This window comes from Epinephelus fuscoguttatus, linkage group LG7 (genome assembly GCF_011397635.1).
Source record: "Epinephelus fuscoguttatus linkage group LG7, E.fuscoguttatus.final_Chr_v1".
NCBI lineage: Eukaryota > Metazoa > Chordata > Actinopteri > Perciformes > Serranidae > Epinephelus > Epinephelus fuscoguttatus.
In genome coordinates, this window is record NC_064758.1 from 37,576,849 (window position 1) to 37,600,043 (window position 23,195).

At 44.3% G+C, this 23,195-nt stretch overlaps 1 protein-coding gene across 4 annotated transcripts in view; it reads left to right on the plus strand.

The window, feature by feature from the left end:
* Positions 1-23,195, plus strand: part of plxna2 (plexin A2) — a 278,378-nt gene that overhangs the window by 243,783 nt on the left and 11,400 nt on the right. For all 4 annotated transcript variants that reach the window (XM_049580229.1, XM_049580226.1, XM_049580227.1 and 1 more), the window contains 6 exons: positions 494-653; positions 4,438-4,541; positions 12,676-12,775; positions 19,708-19,898; positions 22,448-22,617; positions 22,742-22,954. In XM_049580229.1, the coding sequence (XP_049436186.1) occupies positions 494-653; positions 4,438-4,541; positions 12,676-12,775; positions 19,708-19,898; positions 22,448-22,617; positions 22,742-22,954 (938 nt within the window). The remainder of the gene's footprint in view (positions 1-493; positions 654-4,437; positions 4,542-12,675; positions 12,776-19,707; positions 19,899-22,447; positions 22,618-22,741; positions 22,955-23,195) is intronic.

Sequence of the window (23,195 nt, forward strand, 5' to 3'; positions counted from 1 at the left end):
ATATCATTTCCAAGATAACATAGCTGTGTCTGCTGGTTTCCTCCTCCCAGTATGAGAAGAAAACTAACTAATGATCCCACAGGCTCCGGTGTTGGTCCAACATCAGGGTAGGTGGCTGTGGAGATCACACCAAACAGTCCCCTTCTACATACACCGGGGAAAAAACACTCACACAGCCAGCATGTGACATGACAATGCTCTGATTGCTCCGACTGGGAATTTGGCTCATTACGTGCTAATACCCCGGCAGAGCTGGAAATTGGTGTCCCGCTGAAGGTGTGAAATTAGATTTTGGGATGCCAGCGAGAGCGGAAATGGTTTCTCAAAGCTCCTGCCATGCTCCAAGGAGACTCTAATGAGGGCGAAGCCTCAAGCTGGACCCAAGTCCAGGCAGTGACGGGACACCTCCAGCCTCTTCCTCTGCTTCCTCATTTCCTTCTGTGATTTTCTCCATCTTATTCTCTCTCCTATTCTCCCCATCTGTGCAATCCAGATCCTGAACTGCGTGAACCCAGACAACGAGAACAGTCCGGAGATTCCGGTGAAGGTGCTCAACTGTGACACCATCACACAAGTGAAGGAGAAGATACTGGACGCTGTTTACAAGAACATGCCCTATTCTCAGAGGCCACGTGCTGTCGACATGGACCTCGGTATGTCACACACACACACTTGTACCCACAGACAATCCAGATACTCACAGATGCAGTTGGCAGGTGTAAAGTCCTTCACACCCACAGATTAATACATCAGTGAGAGAAAACCTAGCCATGTGTACAGATTATCAGTGCATTAGTGTGATAAAAGCTGTGTTCCAGCAGCCCAGCCAGCCCCAGTGTGCCGCTGCCAGGCCTTCTATCAAACTGACTGACAGTGTGTGCTGCATCCCTCCGTCTGGCTGCTTCCGCTGCCTGGTTGTGCCAATAAGACACAGTAGATCGAGATAGAGAAGCGTGCATGTCTTTATGTTTGTGTGTGTGTTTTTGTGTCTGTGACGTGGCTGTCTGGCTGACCCAGGTAAGAGCTGACAGACGGGCCAGCCAGCCTCACGCCGGGCTCCACTCCCACGCAGTCTGCCACTCCCACGCAGTCTGCCACTTCCATCCCCGCCTGTCCGTGTTTTGCCTCCCGTTTCCCTGTCCCTCTCATTTTCTCTCACTTCACAGGGGCGGAGAGAACAAAAGCCCCCCTTCTGCTTTGCTGCAAATCGGCACCGCATCCGCTCCACAATATGACCGTCCATCCACTGTCCTCTCTCTCGTCTTCTTCTATTTCTCACCCTTTCACTGATGCATTGAATATAATATAGTCTGTGCATCTTTGTGAGTCTGTGCATGTCTTCCTGTACTTATGTTTGACTTCCTCCTGTTTTGTTTTTTCTGTAGAGCGTAGGTTAGACGGCTTTGGGAGGATGTTGTGCCAGGCAGGGCTATCATGTGGTCACCTGGCAGAAGCACAAAGTAATAAAACCCAGTCAACAGAGGAGAAAATCAATGATCACTCCCAGCACAAGAGCCACAATGGCTGTCCACTTCCCCGTCAACACCCTTATTATCATTTCATTACCCCACAACGAGCCGTCAGCCGCCAGCCCTGCTTCAATCCTCCACCTGTTTCCTCCTGCTTCCAATTTTTCTCTTTTGAAAGGAGGTGATTTTCGCACGGATCGCTTTTTTTATCCTTTCTTGTCTGCTCCACTCCTCTCTTCTTTCTGACCCTGACGGGCCGACTGTGGCGTATGCTAATAGCGCGCCATTTCCACGACACAAGTACCAATTAAAGCGTGCAGCCTGCCCGCGTATACATCTTGAAATTGTTCGTGTGTAATGTTTAATTAAGATGCGTGTCAATCCAAGTCTGCGAGAGGAGTGCGCGCGCCGAGAGTCGTGCAAGAACGCTGGCCCCTGATATCTACTCATTTGGGTAATGTGTGAAGAGAGATCTCTTCGAAAGTCCTGTAGTTTGATATTCCATCAACTGAGAGGCAAATAAGGCCTGAAAGAGAAGAGTTTGTTTTGTGTCATGAGGAAGTCGTGGTTTTATTTAGTTTATTTTCAGGCTTTAAAGACAATTTTTGTTGTGGCTTAAAAGTTGAATCACAACTTGCAAGTCTGTCATGTGATGCCATGGGGCCCAAAAAGAACTCTTCCCATTGACTTACACTGTGAACAAAACGTCTGTCAATCAGTTTATAAATCACTATCCCCAAGAAATGACTTCATCTATTCAGTCCAATAACATTTTGAAAGTTCAAGTTAGCAGCTAAACTGGAAGTAGCCGGCTGGTGGAAGTCTCTAGTGCATTTATCTTTTGACCCAATGATGTGGAAGATACGCCAAAGGAAGTGGAATTGTTTCTGGCTTCGTGTGCCACTGGCCAACTTTCATAGGAATGAACGGGAGTCGTACCAGAAGTCTATTTCAGAATTATTTCTGAAATATTAGAACAAGTAATAAAACCTTCCCCACAGATTGCTATATTTGGTGTACCTGAATAGAGGGCTGCATTGGGATTGGGTCCCGCCAGGTCCCGCGGGACCCAACCCAAATCTTGCGGGAGCGGGCGGTTTGAACTTTGCTATGGGCGGGAACGGGTGGCTAAAAAAAACCACTGCGGGATCGGGATGTAGCCTATAGCAACAGGATGGAGTTAACAAATGATGTGGAAAAGAAGCTCAAACAAGGTGTGAAGGCGCACTGAGCCCTCTACTTCCCAGCGCTCTCAAAGCTGGCGCATTTCATCTTCAGTATCCCCGCATCCAGTGCGCCTTCAGAGCGGGCCTTTAGTGTCTGTGGGCGCATCTTGGAAGAGAGATGCACAGGATTGGGACCGCAGTCGGTCAGCAACATTCTCTTCCTCCACGGCAATATTATGGCCAAGTGATTCATTTGTTAAATTCATTCGTTAACTTTGTTTATTTTATGTTAGTTATTAGTGTTATTTGAGCCACTCACAGCCTACTCTCATTGCTATTTGTTAATTACATAAAGAGGCATGATGATGCCGGTGTTATTGAGCATAGGCTTTATCTTTATCTCATTAATGTTTCTTATTCAGGTCTCTCTTAGAAAAGAGACCTTAACCTCAGTCACTGCGTGATTATATAAAGGTAGAAAAGTAAATAAAATACAGAGGAGGAGAATAGAATATGAAACAGCCTTTATTTCATTCAAAACTAAATGAAGACAACGAAATAGGAGCACTATTCCTGACCAGTGCGTCAAAAGTCATGCAGGCCAGGGAAACGAAACAAACAACCCCATGAATCTCTTTATTAATAGCCTATAAAATGACGTGTTCTCTCCTGCAGGATGGGAGAAGACACAAAATCAATGCATCTCTATTACTGTGCGGGAGCGTAACACACACGTTGCGGTTGCGGGCGGTAATGGTCAGAAATTCAGCGGGAGCGGGCAGGAGCGGGATGAAGAAAACAGTCCCGCGCAGGGCTCTATACCTGAAGCTGGCAGAAGTGTGTCTTCTTCTTCTTAATAGCCCGTCAGAGAACAGCCCCTGATCGATTATGTAAAGAGCCTGACCTCTCTCTCTCTAAAATGCTAATAAAATATGTTAAATAGAAAGAATAAAGGAAGAACTGGGCCCCACCTCCAACGCTGTATCTAGTTCTCGATATACATATATGGAGCGTGAGTTGCACGGATGCAAATTTGCGCTCCCTAGGAAAGCAAAGGTATGACCAGCCCTGCTCTGCCTTACTCTGCCTCTGATTGGTTTACTCTGACATTCTTACTCTAACCTATCTCACTCCTCTTGCCTTACCAAATCAATTTAACCAACGAAGGTAGTGAGTGGAAGCCAGTCAGAGGGAGCGTAAGGTGGATCATGCCTTTGCTATCTTAGGAAACACAAATTCACGTGGAGGTGGCTGAGCCGGTGGCAAGCAACTAATGGTGCTAACTGCATAAAGAGCACTAAACACCAGCAACAGTGCACACAGAGCTAATGGTGCTAACGGGTGGAACTGGGGGGCGCCATTACTCCACTATATCTTCACATATGGCGGCTGTGGTTCAGGAGGTAGAGCAGGTCGTCTGCTAATCGTAAGATCAGCAATCTGCATTGAGCAAGATACTGAACCTCAAATTGCTCCTGATGGCTGTTCCATCGGTGTGTTAGTGTGTTTAAAACTAAGTAGCAGGTGGCACCTTGTATGGTAGCGTCGGCCACCAGCATATGACTGTGTGCATGAATAGTTGAATGTGACTCATAGTGAAAAAGCACTTTGAGTGGTCGGATGATATATGTTGTATGACATGTTATATCAATGCTCTGAATGTTGCATACAGAACCTTCAAAACATGACTTTGAACCTCTCCACTTAAAGCAAGGCAACTGACATTGTTTGTGGCTCACTGTGATGTATAGTTTCCAGAGATTGTCGTGTTTAATTCAGCATGTGCGTGTTTGTGTCCTCAGAGTGGCGGCAGGGGCGAATGGCTCGTGTGGTGCTGCAGGATGAAGACATCACCACCAAGATAGAAAACGACTGGAAGAGACTCAACACTCTCATGCACTATCAGGTAAATATACACAGAGGGTTTAGTGTGATGTTTTCCTTAATTAACTCTCAAACTTCACCTTTTTTTTTATCAAGAAAAGGCTCATTTCAGTTCAATTTCTGCTGCGGTTTTTATTATGGAAATTGCACCACACACCTTGCCAAACTTTGATGTTTCCTGCTCTTGACTTTTAGGCAGCCAATTTTCAGCTCCTCATTTGCATGCCCTTGCCTGGTGTAATCCAAGTGACAGAATAGAGGACAATTACTGTACAGGTGGCGGAAGAGATGAACCCTCAGCATCTCAGCCGACACTTCTCCCTCCTCCCCGGAGAGATGAAGCTGCTCCAGTCAGGAGGACAGCATCTCTCTCCCGCTTTCTCTCTCTCTGCCCCGTTGACTCCTGCGCCGGCAACAATTAGTCCCGCTGTGACTGCCTGCTTCCGTCTCCTCACATGCAGAACCTCGATTCACACCCCGCAATTTTAGGGCCCATGGGCTTTCCTGTTGCCCCCCTGTTTAACAGAGAGTTAAGCGGAGAGCTAAAGAGCAGGAGAACAGAGAACAAGAGAAGTTCTGCATTTTTCAGGAGAATTTATGGCAGTTGAAGTCGTAAATGGATAAAAAGGGAGACCAGGGGGGAGTGAGAGAAAGCCAGAGTGAGATAATAAAAAGAAATAAAAAAGAATAAAACAGGCAAGGCAGCCCTCTCAGCAGGTCATGAATCTTTCGCAGCACATGCTCAGCCAGCTCTCATTAGTCAACCAAGAGGGACCATCTGCTTAAAGACTGCATGTGGCTCGGTTCTGGGCTACCTGGTCAAGAGCAGAGGTTGGGGCTGAGATGCAGCTGCGGCCGGGGTGCTGAGGTGCTGCGGCTGGGAGACGCAGCTCCATCTAGGAGCAGAAAATAGGGACGAGGTCTGCCGAGGCTCGGGCCCTCATGCTGGGGGTCACTCTGAACCCCTGCCCCGGCGGAGTAAGCAGAATAATTTAACAGATGTAGGAGTCATTAGAAGAAGGGACACATCACAGTGTCCTTCACCCAGGACTCGGCACCATGCAGCTTCTCTCCCCTTTTGACTTCCCTCCCACGTCACCCTCCTTTCTCTTCTCACCTTCACTGACTACATTTACATGCACAAAGTATTCTGGGTTTTACCCTTATTCTTAAAAAGACAATATTCTTACTGAGCTGCTTACATGTCTAACGAAAATGAATACATCACTAATACTTTACATGCAGCCGTCCATACTTCGATTAACGTGCCCCAACATGTCATTTATCACATCAGAATATAGTCGTTTTGTTTCCCACCGGCAGTGGACTTGTTGGACCCTTTGAGCACAGCCTTCCTCATTCCTTCAACCACCGTCTTTAAAAGGTCGGTGTTATGATATTTGCACATATTCAAAACCCGTTGATATCCATCCATCCATTGTCAACCGCTTATCCGAAGCCGGGTCGCGGGTGCAGCAGGCTGAGCAAAGTATTCCAGACATCACTCTCTCCAGCAACACTTTCCAGCTCCTCCTGGGGGACCCCGAGGCGTTCCCAGGCCAGACGAGATGTGTAATCCCTCCAGGGTGTTCTGGGTCTGCCCCGGGGCCTCCTACCAGTTGGACGTAGATGGACCAGATATCCTAGTCTTCCATAACAGTTAAAGTAGTTCTTTTTCTGAACAGAAATGTGTCTTTTAGGCATGCATTTCTCCACCAGCCTTGCAATCTGTTTGCGAGTTGGTTAGTGTGCGTATCAGTGACAACACACAAAGCCGACCGTAAACAGGCAAGAGGCCGTGTGTTGTAAACAGCCCCCAAACAGACCCCAGTGGAGATGGATATTCCGAATGCACTGTGCACATGTCCAAAGAATGCTCCTAAAAAGTGAATGGTACCGGCATATCCCACATGTCTTCAGCTGCCTTCACACTGCCACACAGTAACCGCCCTGACAACCATGGACCACAGCAGCAGGTGCTTTGGTGAATAGAAGTGCGAGCTAGCTTGTAGCTGCCTACTTTAGCGAGACAACAGGACAATATTTGGACAATTTACCAGTCATCCAAAGATTGGTGGAAATGTCATCCCACGCCAAGTTTTTCTTCTTGTTGTCGTTATAATTTCTAGCCCCGTAACTCTGGGTATTCAGACACCAACATTATCAGCTCCTCTATCTTGTCTTCTTTCTGTCTCCCTGCTGTCTGCTACTTGATCGGCCAAAACCAGGCTGTAACTGCCAGATGCTCAACACAGTGAACTTAGCATTCAAAGCAAAATCTTTACACGTGCAAGAGGACAGCAACCATTTCATACCCCAACAACCGTGTTGGAAACCATTTCACCTTTGCTTCCTTCCCCTTGTTGAAATGACAGGAGGTGGCGGTGTGAAAGCAGCTTTAATGGGAAAATGCTCAATTCGGAAAAAGGTATAATTCGGAATATCTAAGCAGAACGTGCAGTTTATGTGAATAGTGAATCAAAGTAGAATATTAGTGTGCATATAAACGTATCCACTGTCTCCACTTTCTCAGATTTTCTCTTTATTTTCATCTTGTTTACTTTCCCTGTTCCCCACCTTTTTTTACGTCTTGCCCACTGATGAGTAATTGGCGTCCTTTTGGCCTTTATTTCCTCCTTTCTCCCTCTCCTGGTCTGAGCACCTCTTCTTCTCTGGTCTCTGCTGTGCTTTAATCCTTGATGAAGCACTGCAGTATGTTTTCTCCACAACATAATGGGCCCCTCTGTTGTTGTTTTTTTAACAATTCTTCGCATCGCAGTCTGTCTACCATCGTTAGCCAAGGGAGATGCTACGGGGCACGCAGTAACACGTGTGTGGCCGCTTCGCTTATAGCAGATCTAAGGACTGCTATTGATCACGCATCTAAGGGTCCCTGCGCAGAACGTAAGGCCCGACACTGTGCAGCTTCAGAGGAGATGCCGGCGGGGCAACGTGGGGAAGAGAAAGAGAAGGAGCATGAAGGAACAGGGCAGTCGGTGGCAAGAGAGATGAGAGTGGGATGGGACAACAGAGACACTTGTGCATCGTTACCGTTTTGATGAGCTGGCAATGGCCCCCTGTGTGTGAGCTTGTGTGTGTTTGCGTCACACGCCGAGCCGCTGCATTGGCAGCTGCGACAGCACATCTGGCCGCCTATCACAACAAGGGAGCACAGCTCATTAGGCCCCAGAGTGAGGGAAAAGCTAGAAGAAGAAAAAAAACGGGAAGAGGTAGAGAGGGAATATTGAAAGGGGGGTCTGAAATATGCAGTGAGACCGAACATCACCTTGAGTCTGCTAATTCTCCCGTAGCAGAGACACAGGGACCAGACAGAGGTATTAAAATTCATAGGGCACACACAGCATCCCAAGAAACCCCATTGGCTATTTACCCTGCCACATGGGAAATAATGGTTTACATAACCTGGATATGGAAATGCACACCTTCTCAGCTCCTTGTTACACCGAAATTAAAAACATAAATGCACACATTTAAAATGAGTTCAGATTCTTTATTCAGCATCTTGGCTTTGACAGTCAGGGGACTGAACTCCCTTCCTCCCACCCCACTCTCGCTATTTCTGTATTTTTTTTTACAGACTTTCTTGCATAGATAAAGACAGAAGATAGAAGCAAATCCAGATATGCACACATACACAGCACAAACCCACATTTCACACGCTTATACACAGACAAACAGGAGTTGAGATAAAAGATTTACGAGATTGGTGAGTTTTTTGGCTGATTGCTGATTTGGATCTTTTTGTTGTTTAATCTTCCAACCCCCTGTCAAAGGAAAGTGTTTCATCACACCTTCTTTCTTCTCCACCTCCCCCGGCTCTGTCATCATGAGAGATGTCGGTGCTCACCCCGCTCCATCTTACAGACTCCAGTCACTTTGGAGCGAGGGCAGCATTAACAATTCTCATAAACAGGACATTATTATGAACTGAAGTTGTCAGACTGCTTCGGTTATTTATGATGATTCAAATTGCAAACGGGCCCCACGTCGTATTCAGTGCGGCGCGGTGTGAGTAATTACATTAATGATGTTTGACAAAGTGTTGATTCATGACAGGTGGACTGTGGCTTCTCCAGCATATTAATATTTGTGCAGGGACACATGGGCAGTGTGTGTTTTGTCTGGAATATTCCTCCTAATGTGCAAATAAGTGACAGTAAAGGGCAGACTGCAGCCCTGTCTCACTTTGGCTGAGACTGCGTCAAAATAAAAAGTCAGTTTGGAAACTTCCATCCCCTGCTGACTGCTGACCTCTGCCTGTCCTCTTCTCTGCGGTGAAGGCAGACACTGATGACCACACCAGGAGAGCCTGCCAGCTAGATCCTGTTACCCACCCTGCAGACATCACTTGGGGGCATTTTGGGCTATTTTCAACAGCCCCAGACAAACTAGATACTACTACATTTCTGTCTGTTCACGAATCCAATGCTCCGGCTGTCTTGGCTCGCTGGTCTCCATTCTAGCTCTGAATACAAATCTCGGACAGGTGGGAATATGAAGAGGAAGAATATTGAGTAAATATTTTAGAGACTCTGCTGCTGCTGTTGCTGCATCCTGAGTCATATCTCCAACAGCAACAATTGTAGTATTTGTAAAAACTCACACTGCTTCTTCAGTGACACATTTCATTGATTAAAACTCAAGCAGAAACCTCCATAGCTGAAAAATGAAGCTAAAGTGGAGTGCCAGACACTGCAGTTCGTCAAACAGCAACTTGAGGCTGGCTCCAAAAGTGAGTCAATCCCCAAAGACCCTTAACTTTACAGCAGAAATATACAGTTGCCCTTTTTGACATACATGGGCTGGTTTGGTTTGATTTGGGCCGTCAGCCCAGCACAGCAGGGGTTTGCATTTTCTTTACAACAGGGCTACCTTCTTGAAGGTGTGTCTTAAACTAATGACGGCTTGTCATGAGTGATAACGTCTAAAAGCAGCAGGCTGATCCACGCCTGAAGTCCACCATTATTTTTGCTGCATGTGTTTTTCCACAGCAGCACAGGTAGAAGAAGTTTACCTGTTGGAGGTGAGCTGTTTGCAGAGGTGCGGTAAGACCCTGTTGTCTGCAGCTCTTCATCAACATCTCACTGTGGCTGTTCCTGCTTTCACTTTCATCCCTGCAGTATTTTTAGACTTGCCTTTATTGAAGAGAAGCTGCTAAGAAAGTCCCGCTAATTAATTTGCTATAGATTCTTCACGATAAAAGTCCTCCTTTATTTTGTCATGTAAAAACTTCTATTGTGAAGTACCAAATGAAGGAAATGTTGAGTTTTCGAGCAGCAGTTTCACACAACTTCTAATATGACAGATAGCAAACATGAAACAGTAAAATGAATCAGATATCTGAAGTAAAAACAGGACGCAGGAGAGAAACTGAACACCAAACCACAGAGATTCAGTTAGAAGCTACAGACGTACTGAGAGCTGAACACACAGAGACTTTAAAAATCGCCTCACTCTCCGGTCTCCTGCGGACAGAGGGGAGTAGAGTCTCACAACAAACACGCTTTGTATGAGTGGGAGAAGGGGGGTCGTCCGGGGTTGGCTGCAGTCGGCGAGACATCACCGCTACCTGCTTGAGGGCGGGTGGTCTGGCTTTTGGACCTACTTCTGAGAACATCCATCTGCAGCGCGGCTTAGCATGGCATGGCGCATCTAAACTGGCAATGGAAACAAAAATCGGCGCGGCATGGCTTTACTCGGCACGGCCAAGAGTAACAATTGAAAAAGGGTACGTGTCGCCCCCAGAAATTTTTCATAGAAATGGCCAGATGAGGCCACTGAAAATGTGTGTGTCACACACAGACTTTGGTTTATGGACTCCTGCTTTGAAGCCTTGAGTTCGGCATTTTGGCCGTCACCATCTTGGTTTTTTTGGGGCTAGAAGTGACCAGTTGGTACAAGTGGATGGAGCTAAAGTGCCAAATTTGAGGCTTCAAAATGGGAGTCTACAAACCAGTGGGCAACGTCACGTTGTCTATGTTAAAACCCAGCTTATATTCCATAAGAAAGACCAGCAGATCAGCGTTTAAGTCTTCATAAGATTGCTTTTGAGAGTTCCATTCACACATAATGGCCCATCTCACATTTCGTCCTTCCTGACAAGAAGTGCCCATGTGCACAGGTCGTGCATTTCCAAGCTGCTGGCAGAGTCGACAGCTTTGATAAGCATTATGATTTTGGGGCATGAGTCCAGGAGAGATGGGACGCCGAGGGGAGACAGGCTAGGACCAGGGCTGTGGGTTTGTGCGGGGAGGACCGAGAAAAGAAAGATAGAGGCTGACCACACTCTGCTGTCTGGTCGACTCTGCACTGTCTAATGGAAGGTCTTATCACAGGCAGGGCCCACAGCCCTTATCACACCTGCCCACTATCAGCCCCACACTGGATTATCCCTGAAGGGCGAATCTGCACGCCTTCAATCATTTACTCTATCACAAGGACCCATCTCTGCTGTAGCCTCTCTGTCAGCCATAAAAAGCAGAGAGAAAGAGAGAGGGATGGAGGGAGGCGTAAAAGGAAGGGGGGGAGGCAGAGAAGCTATTTCATGCTCCCCAGAGAAAATGTATCACAGGAATAGAGCTGGAAACTTCACGGAAGTCCACACTGTTGGTGTTTCAGAGCGGGTCCATGCATCGTCAGCTGAGAGAAGGCCACAGAAATGAGGTTTAAGGAAAGTGGAGACAAATGAGAAGGAGGTGAGGTGAGAGACAGAAGGGGCAAAGATGCCGGTCGTGGATAGCAGGTGGGGGTTAGGAGCCATTTTTCATTTCCTTCAAAGAAGCCAGAGCTGCGTCTTTTAAGAGGATTCCTCCAGATTTCATCCCCGGTTTCAAGTGTCTCTCCAGCGAGGCCAGTAGAGGCCAGATGGCAACTCCAACTAATAGCGCAGCCAAGATTAGTTTGGGAAGAGCGGGAGAAAGGGGTGAGGATGAGAGGCGGCTCTAGAGAGCAAGAAGGGGACTCTGTAAATGCCCTTCCCAATATCCACTAGCTTATTCCCCAACAAGGCGTGGAAAGGAGCCCAGTCCTGCTAAAGCAAATGAAAAGAAGACTTTTCTGTTTTTCTATAGATTCTTTGAGGTATTCCTTTTGGAGCCTGGCATTTGCCTTTTGTTTATTTCTCCACTGGAGGCTCATCAGTTTTTCTTCACTGGGTCTGAAGCAGAAATCCCTCCTCGGGGTGGGCTGTAAATGCCAGCCAACAAGCTGTTTGTTGTTTTGGCTTTTGGAAAAGAACAAGTTTTGTTTGCTGTGTTTTGCATTTTTCTGAAACGTGATGTTATGGTGTACTAACAGCAGCAGCGTTTGAAAGTTTAATCACAGTTAAGTTGCCGTTTCATGATTAATTAATTACCGTGTTAGGCTGATGAAGGATCTCTGTTAAGAGGCGTCTTCAAAACAGATTTTAAAAGCTTCCTTTCCGATGACGTTTTCATCCATTTTTCTCAGCTTATCTGAAGCGACTGGAGCGCATCACACAGGGCCACCAGCCCTTTGTAAATATAAACCGCAGAGGGGAAAAAGGATGAACCTCAGTGTCTGTCTCTTGTTCACACATCCCATCTTCTACACAGCTTTTTCTCTTCGTCTTTGTCTTCGACTCTGACTCCGTGCTGCTCTAATGCTATTATTATACCTGCGTACCCCATTTTCTTTAAGGGTGCAAAGTGTACACCAGATGAGACGTTCAGCATTCTAGTCTCTGACAGTCTCCTCTTTCCGTTTTCCACTCTCTCTTCTTCTCTCTTTCACTCCCTCTTAGCATCTTATCCCAGCTCCAAAGCTTACATCATGTCTCTAATGTTTGTGAAGGGGATGACAATGACAGTCATGTTGAGTACAGCCATCATGCAGCCACAGCACTCTGCTCTGCTGAAAGAAAGCCACGGGGCTGTGGTAGAGAACAGCAGGGAGCACAGATAAGACGGGAAGGGAGGGGCTGCGTAGGGTTCTGGGATATGTTTTGTTTGTGGGATTATTCACTAAGTGCCTTATGTGTTGTCCACGTTTTACTGTAACATGAAGAGTGTTCAGGAAAATACAGTTAAGTAGAAGAAACACCCTGTTCTGATTAAAATATGGAAGTCACCATTATGATTCCAGCTGATTCATGTTACATGTGTCTCTTCATGCAGGTGTCAGACCGCTGCGTCGTCGCTTTGGTGCCCAAACAGACCTCATCGTACAACATCCCTTCCTCAGCCAGCATATCCCGCACCTCCATCAGCAGATATGGTGAGTCAGTAGACCAGATTGCTCTTTTCATTCCCTTGTGAATCTGATGAAACTTCAGTTAAAAGCCTAGTCCCAATTAAACACCCAGTCCCTTTACTAGCCCGGTGTTGCTACACATTTTAACAAATAAAGGCCTGTCTCAATTAGAGGCCTGGTCTGGTTGCCAAGCAGTTCATTTTTCTTACAGAAGTTCTTTGCATGTATCGAAGCGGATCGTTGGCTACCTCAAATTATGTGTCCATTCCTTGATTACCCTGCTTTTAGTTATTCATGTGCCTTTAGTACATAAGGGTCCTCAGATCAAAAGAATCAAAGGGCTTTCTCATAAAAATCAATCCAAGTTGTGAGTATTGTTTAAACAGAATAAAGTGATGTCGTGTCGGTATGTCAGGTGCCGTAAAACAAGTATCACAACAGTTTCTCTCTGTGCTGTCTGTCGGAGCTACATCAAACGAATGATTTGTAATTGATATGTTATTCGAAGCCTAATTTTTATACAGTTGATGATCATACTGGTTCAAATAAACAATTTCCCGATCTTTGCTGAGCAACAGTTTTGTGTGAAAGGAATTAAAGGCCTGTCCCAAATATAGGTCTGTTGATTTCAATGATTAAGCAATTAGGGCTATTAATTGAAGTTTCATGGTATATTAAATGCAAAATACCGTACAGCAGTGACACAACTTACACCTCATAAGTTGGGTGAGCTGCTGACCATTTTCTAATTGACAATGAAAGAAAATTGATTCACAATGGGAATTTTTATGCCCCTGTGTCAAGAACGCCTTTAGGGAATGTCCTCAAATTTGGCACAAACGTCCACTTGGACTGAAAGATGAAGTGATTAGATTGTAGTCGTCAAAGGTCAAGGTCACTGTGACCTTCAGTCTGTCTTATTATCTTGATGTAAAACATAGTTTTGAATGCTCGTTTAGACCTATTTTTAATGTCAATAAGCTAATTTAGACTTAATATGCAGTGTCACCATAAGGCTCAAATATGTTTTGCTGCTCCAGGCAGATTCTTTAAAAATTATTTTTGGGCAGAAATGGCTCTTTTGTTAGTTAAGGTTGCCGACCCCTGCACTAAATGATCAAGGTCTGGTCTGGTTGCGAGAGAACGGCTTCAGTTCCCAGTCGAAGAATCACTGTCTGACAAGAGGGTAAAGCAGTAAAAATATTATAAATATAGTGTACACTTACACAGATATTGATTTTGTCTAGGTGGGCCTTTTTTAGGTGGCTAAAAACTAACCAGTTGAGGCAGCGTTTGCTCAGAGCCATTTCATTCAATGTACTGGGCGTAGGGGTTTTCTGCCTGTAAGTTACTAGCTATGTTTCCATCCAAAAGTGATTTGAATCATTGGGAAATGCGCATTAAAAGAAATACGAATCCTGTGTGTTTCTATTAAATGTACGGACTTTGGTGAAAACTACGAACTCGCGCGAGTTTTCTGCAGAACCGGAAACAAAACAAGTCTCGCATTCTTCTTCTTCTATGTTTTCTGGCGGTTGGCAACCAGCTTGTAAATGCATTACTGCCTTCCCGACCCGGAGTGTGGATATCACCATGGAGAGAGGTGCGCTACGTCAGACTTAATTCAAACATAACTGTTTCCATCCCCCGTTTTGGGAATCAACATTTTTTTTAATCAACCAAAACCCGGCTAAAGCGAGCGTATTTTAGTTTGTGCGAATCAGGGGATTTTAATTCAAATTTTGGTGTTTCCATCATAATTTTCCGATGCGATACTTCTGGATGCGCATCTAAACAGGCTGATGGAAACATGGCTACTGTATAGAAACATTGTGATTGGTTCTATTCAACGCCATAACTCTGAAACAGAAGGTGAGACATTTGGTCAGATACTGAATTGGTGACACTAATCTTGAAACTGCTGGTTGTACAGATCTTCTATGCTGCTGGGATGAAGGTGTGTGTGAAGCGTAAATGTTTTAGAATTTGTAGCTTCTTTGCTGCAACATGCATAATTGAAGCATTGTCCAGTTTCATGGCTTCATATGAGTCTGAAGAAATCATGATGTAAGCTGCAGTTTCACTGGTTGGCAGAGGTGCACAACTGTGAGGCTGTAGTTCTGGTTTTTGAACTTTGACTGTAAATAAGGTGTATAAAAAAACACCAAAATAGACCTTGTTTATTTAAAGTGTTGGGTAGAATCCCCCCAGACCCCCTGCCAGAGGTCTGGGCCAATTATTTATATATTAATTATTGATGTTAGTTTAATAACTGGCCCCTGGCCTCCTGCCATTTTGCACAAGTGGCCCCCGGGCAAAGCAAGTCAAGTATCCTTGCATACGGCATATATATTAGTCAATTATGTACATACTCGCAGGCTTATTCAACAGTTAATCAGCTGTTAATTCCATGCAAATGTAATCATGTTGCCTTACAGACACATCAAAATGTTTTTTATATTAGTTGTTTCACATATGAACAAAGCCAAATCCTCTCTCCCCAAAGCCGTGGTCAGCTCTGTTTGGAGCTGCTCTCCTCTCTGCTGCAGAGGGGGGGGGGGTTTCGCAGCCTTTTTCTCTCTCCAACTGTGTGTGCTGCAGTTTGCTTTCCAGTTCAGGTCCAAACTCTGCTGGATGGTACAATAATGGAAAGACTAGAGAGAGACAGAGATGAAGAAGAGGGGAGAGAGAGAGAGTGAGAGTGAGAATGAGAGAGAGAGAGCCATTGTTTCATTTTAAAGCTGTAATGTCATCATAATAAAAATGCATTCTGTGCAGGACACAATGGGCCACTAGTTGCCTGCACCCACACATGCATACAGCACGTGCAGGATCCTATACGCACACACACACACACACGCATGCAAACACACAACATACTTCAGATGTGCTTGTAGTTTGTGCTGCTGGGTGCCAAATTTGGTGGCATGCCAGACACACACACACGCACAGCAGCACCAAGCAACTTGTGATTGCTAATTATTCTGTGTGAATGATACTTCACACAAACAGAAAAAGATGAGTGAGCATGGCCAATTATCAGGATCGGGGATAGAAAGTGAACACTGCCTTTAAACTGCCTAACACAGAAGAAGAGCTAACAGCATCCTCATCCCTCGGAGCAATTAAGTCTTCTACCTGAGGATACTTTGTGTGAAAAAGGACCTTTATCCTGAATGCATGTGCTGTGAAAGAATGTGAAGTAAAAGTCTCGACATATCAGATGAAGATTATCAGTGAAGATTACAGTACACTCAGTTATTACTGTCTTTTCAGCTCCAGTTTGTAGCAATTAGGGGGATCTATGGCAGAAACTGGATATAATAAGTGTGTTTTTGTGTATAATCACCTGAAAATAAGAATAGTTGTGTTTTCGTTACATTAGAATGAGCCATTTATATCTACATAGGGAGCAGAGATACCCATGCTGCACCACCATGTTTCTACAGTAGCCAGAGCTGACAAATCAAACACTGGTTTGATAGGGCCATTTGCGTTTTTGCATCAGCCACGTAGTTAACAGCCTCTCTGCGATGAGCAGTGTCTGAAAACACCGTTTTTTACAGTAAAGCTGCTTTATTCAGTGTTTTTACTGGTTTAAATCACCGGGTCCACTTGTTTAAGAGAGGAGGAGACCTCTACGTATAATTCAGCTCTCGATAAAAACCTCCAGAGCGTCTAGATCTTAAGTTACCAGAGAAAAAAGGTGAGTGCATGTTAGCAGGTGCTAGGCTAGCGGCCTATCCTTGAAGAGCTGAACAGCATAGGAAAAACACTGATTTTTAACGTGATACTGCTTTACCAAGCGTTTTTACCTCTTTTAATTACCTAGTCTGTTTGTTTCTGAGAGGACGAGACCTCTGAGGATAATTCGGCTCCTGGTAAAAACCTCTGGAACAATGAACACTGAAGGACTTCTAACTGCAGGAAGTTTCAGCTGGTTGCAATCTGCAATCCCACTGCTAAATCCTCCTAAATCTTACACACTGGACCTTTAAGCCTCCAACAGACTGTGTGATTACAGCAATCTTATAAGTTTAGAACAGCTACACTGTGCGACATGGATCTAATAAACTTCGGTACGAGATCATGTTCAATGTATGCAGACTGTACGATGTCAGTGCCTACTGAAGCACAGGCTAAGACACTATTTCTTTCCGTGCTTCGTCCTTCTTTACGCGATCATGGTCAGAGCTGGAGGACACATCATACAGACAAGGCTTCTGCTGCTACAACTCCACAAGCTTTTCCTCTTTGCTGGAATGCCACGCATTTCTTTCAGCTTGTTTTACCTCCACGGCGAGCTGCTATCCGTCTGTTTGGGTGTTAGCAGTGTTGGGCAGAAATGTGTTACGGTAGCAATATTACTTTTTCCATTAACGAGTAGTGTAACTGATTACTAATAAAATTTCAGAAATAATATTACAGTTACTCCCAAACCAAACACACTGTTACAACATTACTTTTGTTATCATGTCACTACTGACTTGAAATACGACATCACATCAGTGGACTCATTTTCATAATCGTCAAGCTGTGCATACATGTCATAAAGCAGCAAGCTGGTTGGAAACACTGACCTTAGTGTCTGGAAATATTCCCTTTACTTTGAGTTTGTCGGGAGGAAAGATGACAAGAACACTGTTGCAGGTAGTCGGACTAAAAGTCTGAAACACCTCGACTACTATGACTGACTTCCAGGAAGTGCACCCCACCAAAGGTGAGGCCTCTGTGGCCGCAGAGGTCGGCTGTAGCGCTACACTGGCTTAAACAAAACTGGAACTGAATTGAAGCTTGTGGTCGGATATGTAGTGGATGAAATGTTGCTCCACGAGTGTCTCTCAGTCTTTCGGGCTGAGCCTTTGGAACATACTAGTCACAGGAAACAGAAAACCTCCAAGTAAACAGAGGCTATCTAGCCTTAGCTACACTTACTGACATTTACCTGCATTTGTATTGGTTGGTTAGTAGACGTAGGTCATAACAGCAGTCACACAGTGCGATGGTCATCCCAAATTTCCGATCAGAATTTTATCCTAGACTGTCTTTGATGGCAAGACCATGACAATGGTCATCCTTGAACCTCTCACTGTGCGACGTAGGATCACCGTTTTAGAGCCACGACCAAAGATATTGCCACTTTCTTTCATGTTGGTCATCTTTCATCTTGGACAGCCCAACATCACACAGCGCATACCGAGCTTTAAACAGATGATGGAGGGAAAAAAGTAATGTAAACAACTATAACTACAAGAGAAGAACTCTTAAAGGCTGAAACTCTTATCTGCATTATGTTGTTTTTTATTATCAGAGCTGAATGTGCCCTCTGCTTCTGGAGTTTTACACCTACATAGTCTCTTCTCTCAAATATCTTAGTCACACGGGATATTTTAATCTATCATGAAATTGCAATGAGATGCTGAGAGGCTGCACTCTTCTGCATCCTTCTCTTACCTTTTTTTATTTATTTTTTGTTGGTGTGTGCATGTGGGTGCTCAAGCACTGGAGTTGGACGTGCGTGGCATAGAAAGCAGAGGCTCCACCGATGCTGGCGTGTGCTCGTCCCTCATCAATCATGGGTTGGCACAGCAGGCACAGCTGCACCTCGACACCTGCTGATGGATTCATACCAATTTCACGTTCAACACTTAGCATCTTGACTCAATTTATACCCCACCCCACTCCACCCCCCGCCTCAAGCCTTAAAATCAGCCAGAACACACTCCCCTACTGCCTGGCTGTGTCCAGGAGCGACCCTCTCTGCAGCTGAAGAGGGCTGTGGGTCGCTGCTTAGTGTTAGGGGAGCTGGGGAGAGGCTGAGGGTGCCGGAAGGATTGAGGAAACGAGGAAATACCAGAGCAGTAAAAAACAGTGACTGGATTAAGATGGGATTTGGGACCTCAATCCGTCCTGCACACAGACGCATAGGTATATTCAACCCCATATTAAACCCCGGTCCCTAGTGGCCACTCCAGAGGCGTAGGTTGGTCTTATTTGAAAGGTGTAAGTGGCTGTATTGGCAGCAACAAAAAAAAAAAAAAAAGCTTTGTTGTTGAGCTCGGCCTTTGAAGCCAGGTCCGAGAGATCCTCGCCAAGATCCTCAGATCCTGAATCTCTAGAGAGCCAGCTGCCAGGAGGAGATGCCGACTAATTAGGGAAAGTGAAACCAGCATCATTCCGAGCGAGTGAAGAGCAAGAAGGCGGGAACACGAGAGCAGAGACGAGGACGATGTATGGATGAAGGAGGGCGGCTGCGGCGCTTAACAAATTAGGCATCTTTTGATGCATTGATTAGAGTGTGACAGCGGTGTTTTTAACGTGGCGTTGGTAGAATGTGGCAGCGAAGAGCCAATTATGAGTTCTTTTAAGAGGAGCCAGGCACAACCTTGTCTCAGTCAGCGAGGCAGGGATTATATACAGAGGGGAAAGGCAGAGAAAATGAATGAGTGTAAAACGGGAAAAAAGCAAACAACTATCAAATTATTCATGACAGAGAGAAAAGAAGGAATAAATATGTAGTGTTTTGTAAATACCGCAGTCCTGCACACTGTGCGTAATAAGATGAATGGGTGGCGAGGGCCTGTGTGCCATCCAGGATTCCAGTTTCAAGAGGGCCGCTGCGAATCAATGCGATGCCAGAGAACCACAACTTCCCCTCCCTTTCATTACTTTGCTGTTCTATGAAATTATCCACCACTGCAATTTCCTTTACAGCACAGCTTAGAGCGGGAGGGGAGCACAGAAGATTCGGCTTTGTAATGAGTTACAAAGGAGCGATGGAAATGAGAGAGAGGCTGTGTGGGGATGTGTGTGGGCGTGCTGTTGTAGGTGCGAGTGCGAGTGTTTAATTTACATGATGCTGCACCTAGGGGAAGCTTTTGTAATCACAGTCATTTAGGATTACTGATAATTCTCTATCTCTCTCTCTTTTTTTTTTTTATTTCTTTCCTGGACAGATTCTTCATTCCGCTACACGGGCAGTCCCGACAGCCTCCGCTCACGTGCTCCCATGATCACGCCTGATCTAGAGAGTGGCGTGAAGGTGTGGCACCTGGTGAAGAACCACGAACACGGCGACCAGAAGGAGGGAGACCGCGGTAGCAAGATGGTCTCTGAGATTTATCTGACCAGGCTGCTAGCTACCAAGGTACATTCATATTCTCCCATATTCTCCCATACATTGTGTCATCATGTCACTTTTCAGGGCTCAAAATACCACGTACATGTGCACGTAAAATCTGAGCTTTCCGCGTAATTCTCAGCTCTACATGGACCTGTGTACATAACTCGGTACAGACTACACGTTGTGCGGGGCTGTGCTGATTTTCACACATAAATCTGAACATCGGATAAAGCCAGGTTCAAAATCCTTGTTTCAGTGGTTGTTAAATTAGAGTCAAAGGTTTGTACAGAAGAAATTTTTTATATCTCTTTTTCAGAAATAAAAAAAAAATATGTCAAAAGCCATAAAAAATCAATAAGTTTTGAGGAATAAAATGTTTTATAAATCAGGCTATGAATGATTCACAAAGTAATCCCACTGTAAAAAAACCCTTCAAAATATAGACGGGAATAAAACTGCAGAGTTTAGTGAATGAAATTGCTGCTGAAGTGGAGATTAAAAAAAAGGCCTTTGAAATATGTATTGTTGAATTTAAACTGTTTTTATTTATTCTTTTATTTTATTTTTTTTTTATTTAAACTTTATTTATCCAGGTTTGCCTTATTGAGATTAAGAATCTCTTTTTCAAGAGGGGCCTGGCCAAGAAGGCAAAAGTTACAGACACACATTAAATCATTACAGATGCACACAGTTACAACATTTTACAGGCCAAAAATAATACACTAGGGTAAAAAATTTGACTACAGGATATCACCATGAAACTTCCCCAGTTGATTTCTTACATTAAAACATTTATCTTTTATACTACAAGTTTTATGAGATTTAATGTTTACATATGCACAGGCAGGCATTACCTAATTAAAAATGCGCTGATTTTCACACATTTCCAGATCATAAATCTAAACATTGGATAAAGCCAGGTTCAAAATGCTTGGTTTAGTGGTTGTTATATCAGAGTCAGAGTTTTTTACAGAGGGAAATTTGGATATGTCTTTTTCAAAAAATCAGAAAACTGTCAAAAGCCATAAAAAAAGTCATTTTCTGCAAGTTTTTATGAATAAAATATTCTGTTAATCAGGTCATAAATGATTCACGAACAAACCCCTTTGTGAAAACCTTCAGAATGTAGACAGGAATGAAAGTGGAAAGTTTGGTGAATGTGAATGCTGCTGAGATTTTTGGCTCAGAGTGTGAGAAAAAAATCATTTTGAGAAAGCCTGTAAAGATATGTAATGTAAAATTCCACACATTTTTAGACCAAAACTAAGACACTAGGTTAAACTAATAAATATCACCATGAAACTTCTCCAGTTGAGTACTTACATTAAGACAATTTTTACTGAAATGTTACGTTTATAAATGCAAATGAGGCTTTATCTAATTAAACATGTGCTCCTTGCATATATCTCCAGAACAGAAATCTGAACTAAAATAAACCTAACTGTGTATTTTAGATGTTTTCTGACCACTAGTCTGAAAGAAAATGTGAAGAATGTTCATTCATTAATTCTCCGTAACCACTTACCCTGGTAGGGGTCGCAGGAGGGCTGGAGCCTATCCCAGCTGACACTGTGCGAGAGGCAGGGTACACCCTGGACAGGTCACCAGACTATCACAGGGCTGACACATAGAAACAGACAACCATTCACACTCACATTCACACCTATATAAAGAATGTTATTGAAGCCAAATAGCCCAAAATCTCTAGTGAATTAGAAAGAAAGATTTCACTTGGAATGTCTTGCCTCAAGAAAATTATAGAGAAAGGCAGCTTAAATTATGTTATATCACACTGATGATTTCCTCATATTTGAACAGTCATTTAAAAGATGACCTGTTTGACAGACAGATGTTAGATTTCTTTTGGTCGGATTCGGCTGCAGCTGTGAACGAAGAACCACCAAAAAAAATTGGTGCAGGTAACAAGAAAAAACATGGCATGACATTTAAAAGTTATGGTAACACATTACTTGAAGATATCTACGTAAGAGTGACATGACACTGTCATGAACTTGTCATGAACATTATGTACATGTCATAAACGTTTATGACTGCTGTCATTAAGTGTCATTTGGTTTTTGTTATGACAAGTTGACATTGTTTGGGTTGTCTTGATTATGACAACTTGACATTAACATAAAGACATCTTCTGGTAATGTCATCCTGGTTAATGTCAAGTCGTCATTATAAGGACATCCCAAACAAATTTGATGCCAACTTGTCATGACAAAGACAGCTCCTGGTAATGTCACTTTGATTAATGTCAAGTTGTCATAATCAAGACAACCCAAACAATGTCAACTTGTCATTACAAAAACCGAATGACACTTAATGACAGCAATCATAAACGTATATGACATGTACATAATGTTCATGTCATAGTTATGACAGTGTCATGTCACCCTTATGTAGATACCTTCAAGTAAAGTGTTACCAAAGCTACATGCACCAGTGCACCAACACAGAGAGTATTTGAGCCCTGTATTTCAATTCATTTGCTGCGTTCGGGTCGTGTTTTTGGAGTCTCTTGCTGCCCATTAATTGCTAACCTCTGTGCACTCTCCTTCTCCCAGGGTACACTACAAAAATTTGTGGACGATCTCTTTGAGACGTTGTTTAGTACAGTTCACCGAGGGAGCACTCTTCCCCTCGCCATCAAATACATGTTTGACTTCCTGGACGAGCAGGCAGACAAACACGGCATTCACGACACGGACGTACGTCACACGTGGAAAAGCAACTGGTAAGACATGAAAGTAATATCAAATACAGAGGGTCACGTGGTGAATCTTTTTTTAGCCCTGCCTGATCTCACTCACACCAACTTCTTTCATCTCTGACTTATTCTCTTTGTCTCTGTCTTCCAGCCTTCCACTGCGTTTCTGGGTGAATGTGATCAAGAACCCACAGTTTGTGTTTGACATCCATAAGAGCAGCATCACGGACGCCTGTCTGTCTGTAGTGGCTCAGACCTTTATGGATTCCTGCTCCACTTCAGAGCACCGCCTGGGCAAAGACTCCCCGTCCAATAAGCTGCTCTACGCTAAAGATATCCCCAATTACAAGAGCTGGGTAGAGAGGTAGGAACTAATGCACTGGCTTTACACACCGCTCTGATCCCCTCTGTCACGTCTTCTTTGTATCCTCTTACAATAAAAACTGGGATCTTCAGGGAAATAGATTCATAATTCTCTTTCTTCTTGCCAACACTTCTCAACCAGATTGTGTAAAAAGCCTTTTGTGAGCGGCTGTAACCAGGCATTCATTGTTCGTGAAAGTGATGTTATGGCTCAGAAAGTTTGACTGTATAAAGAATTTAGG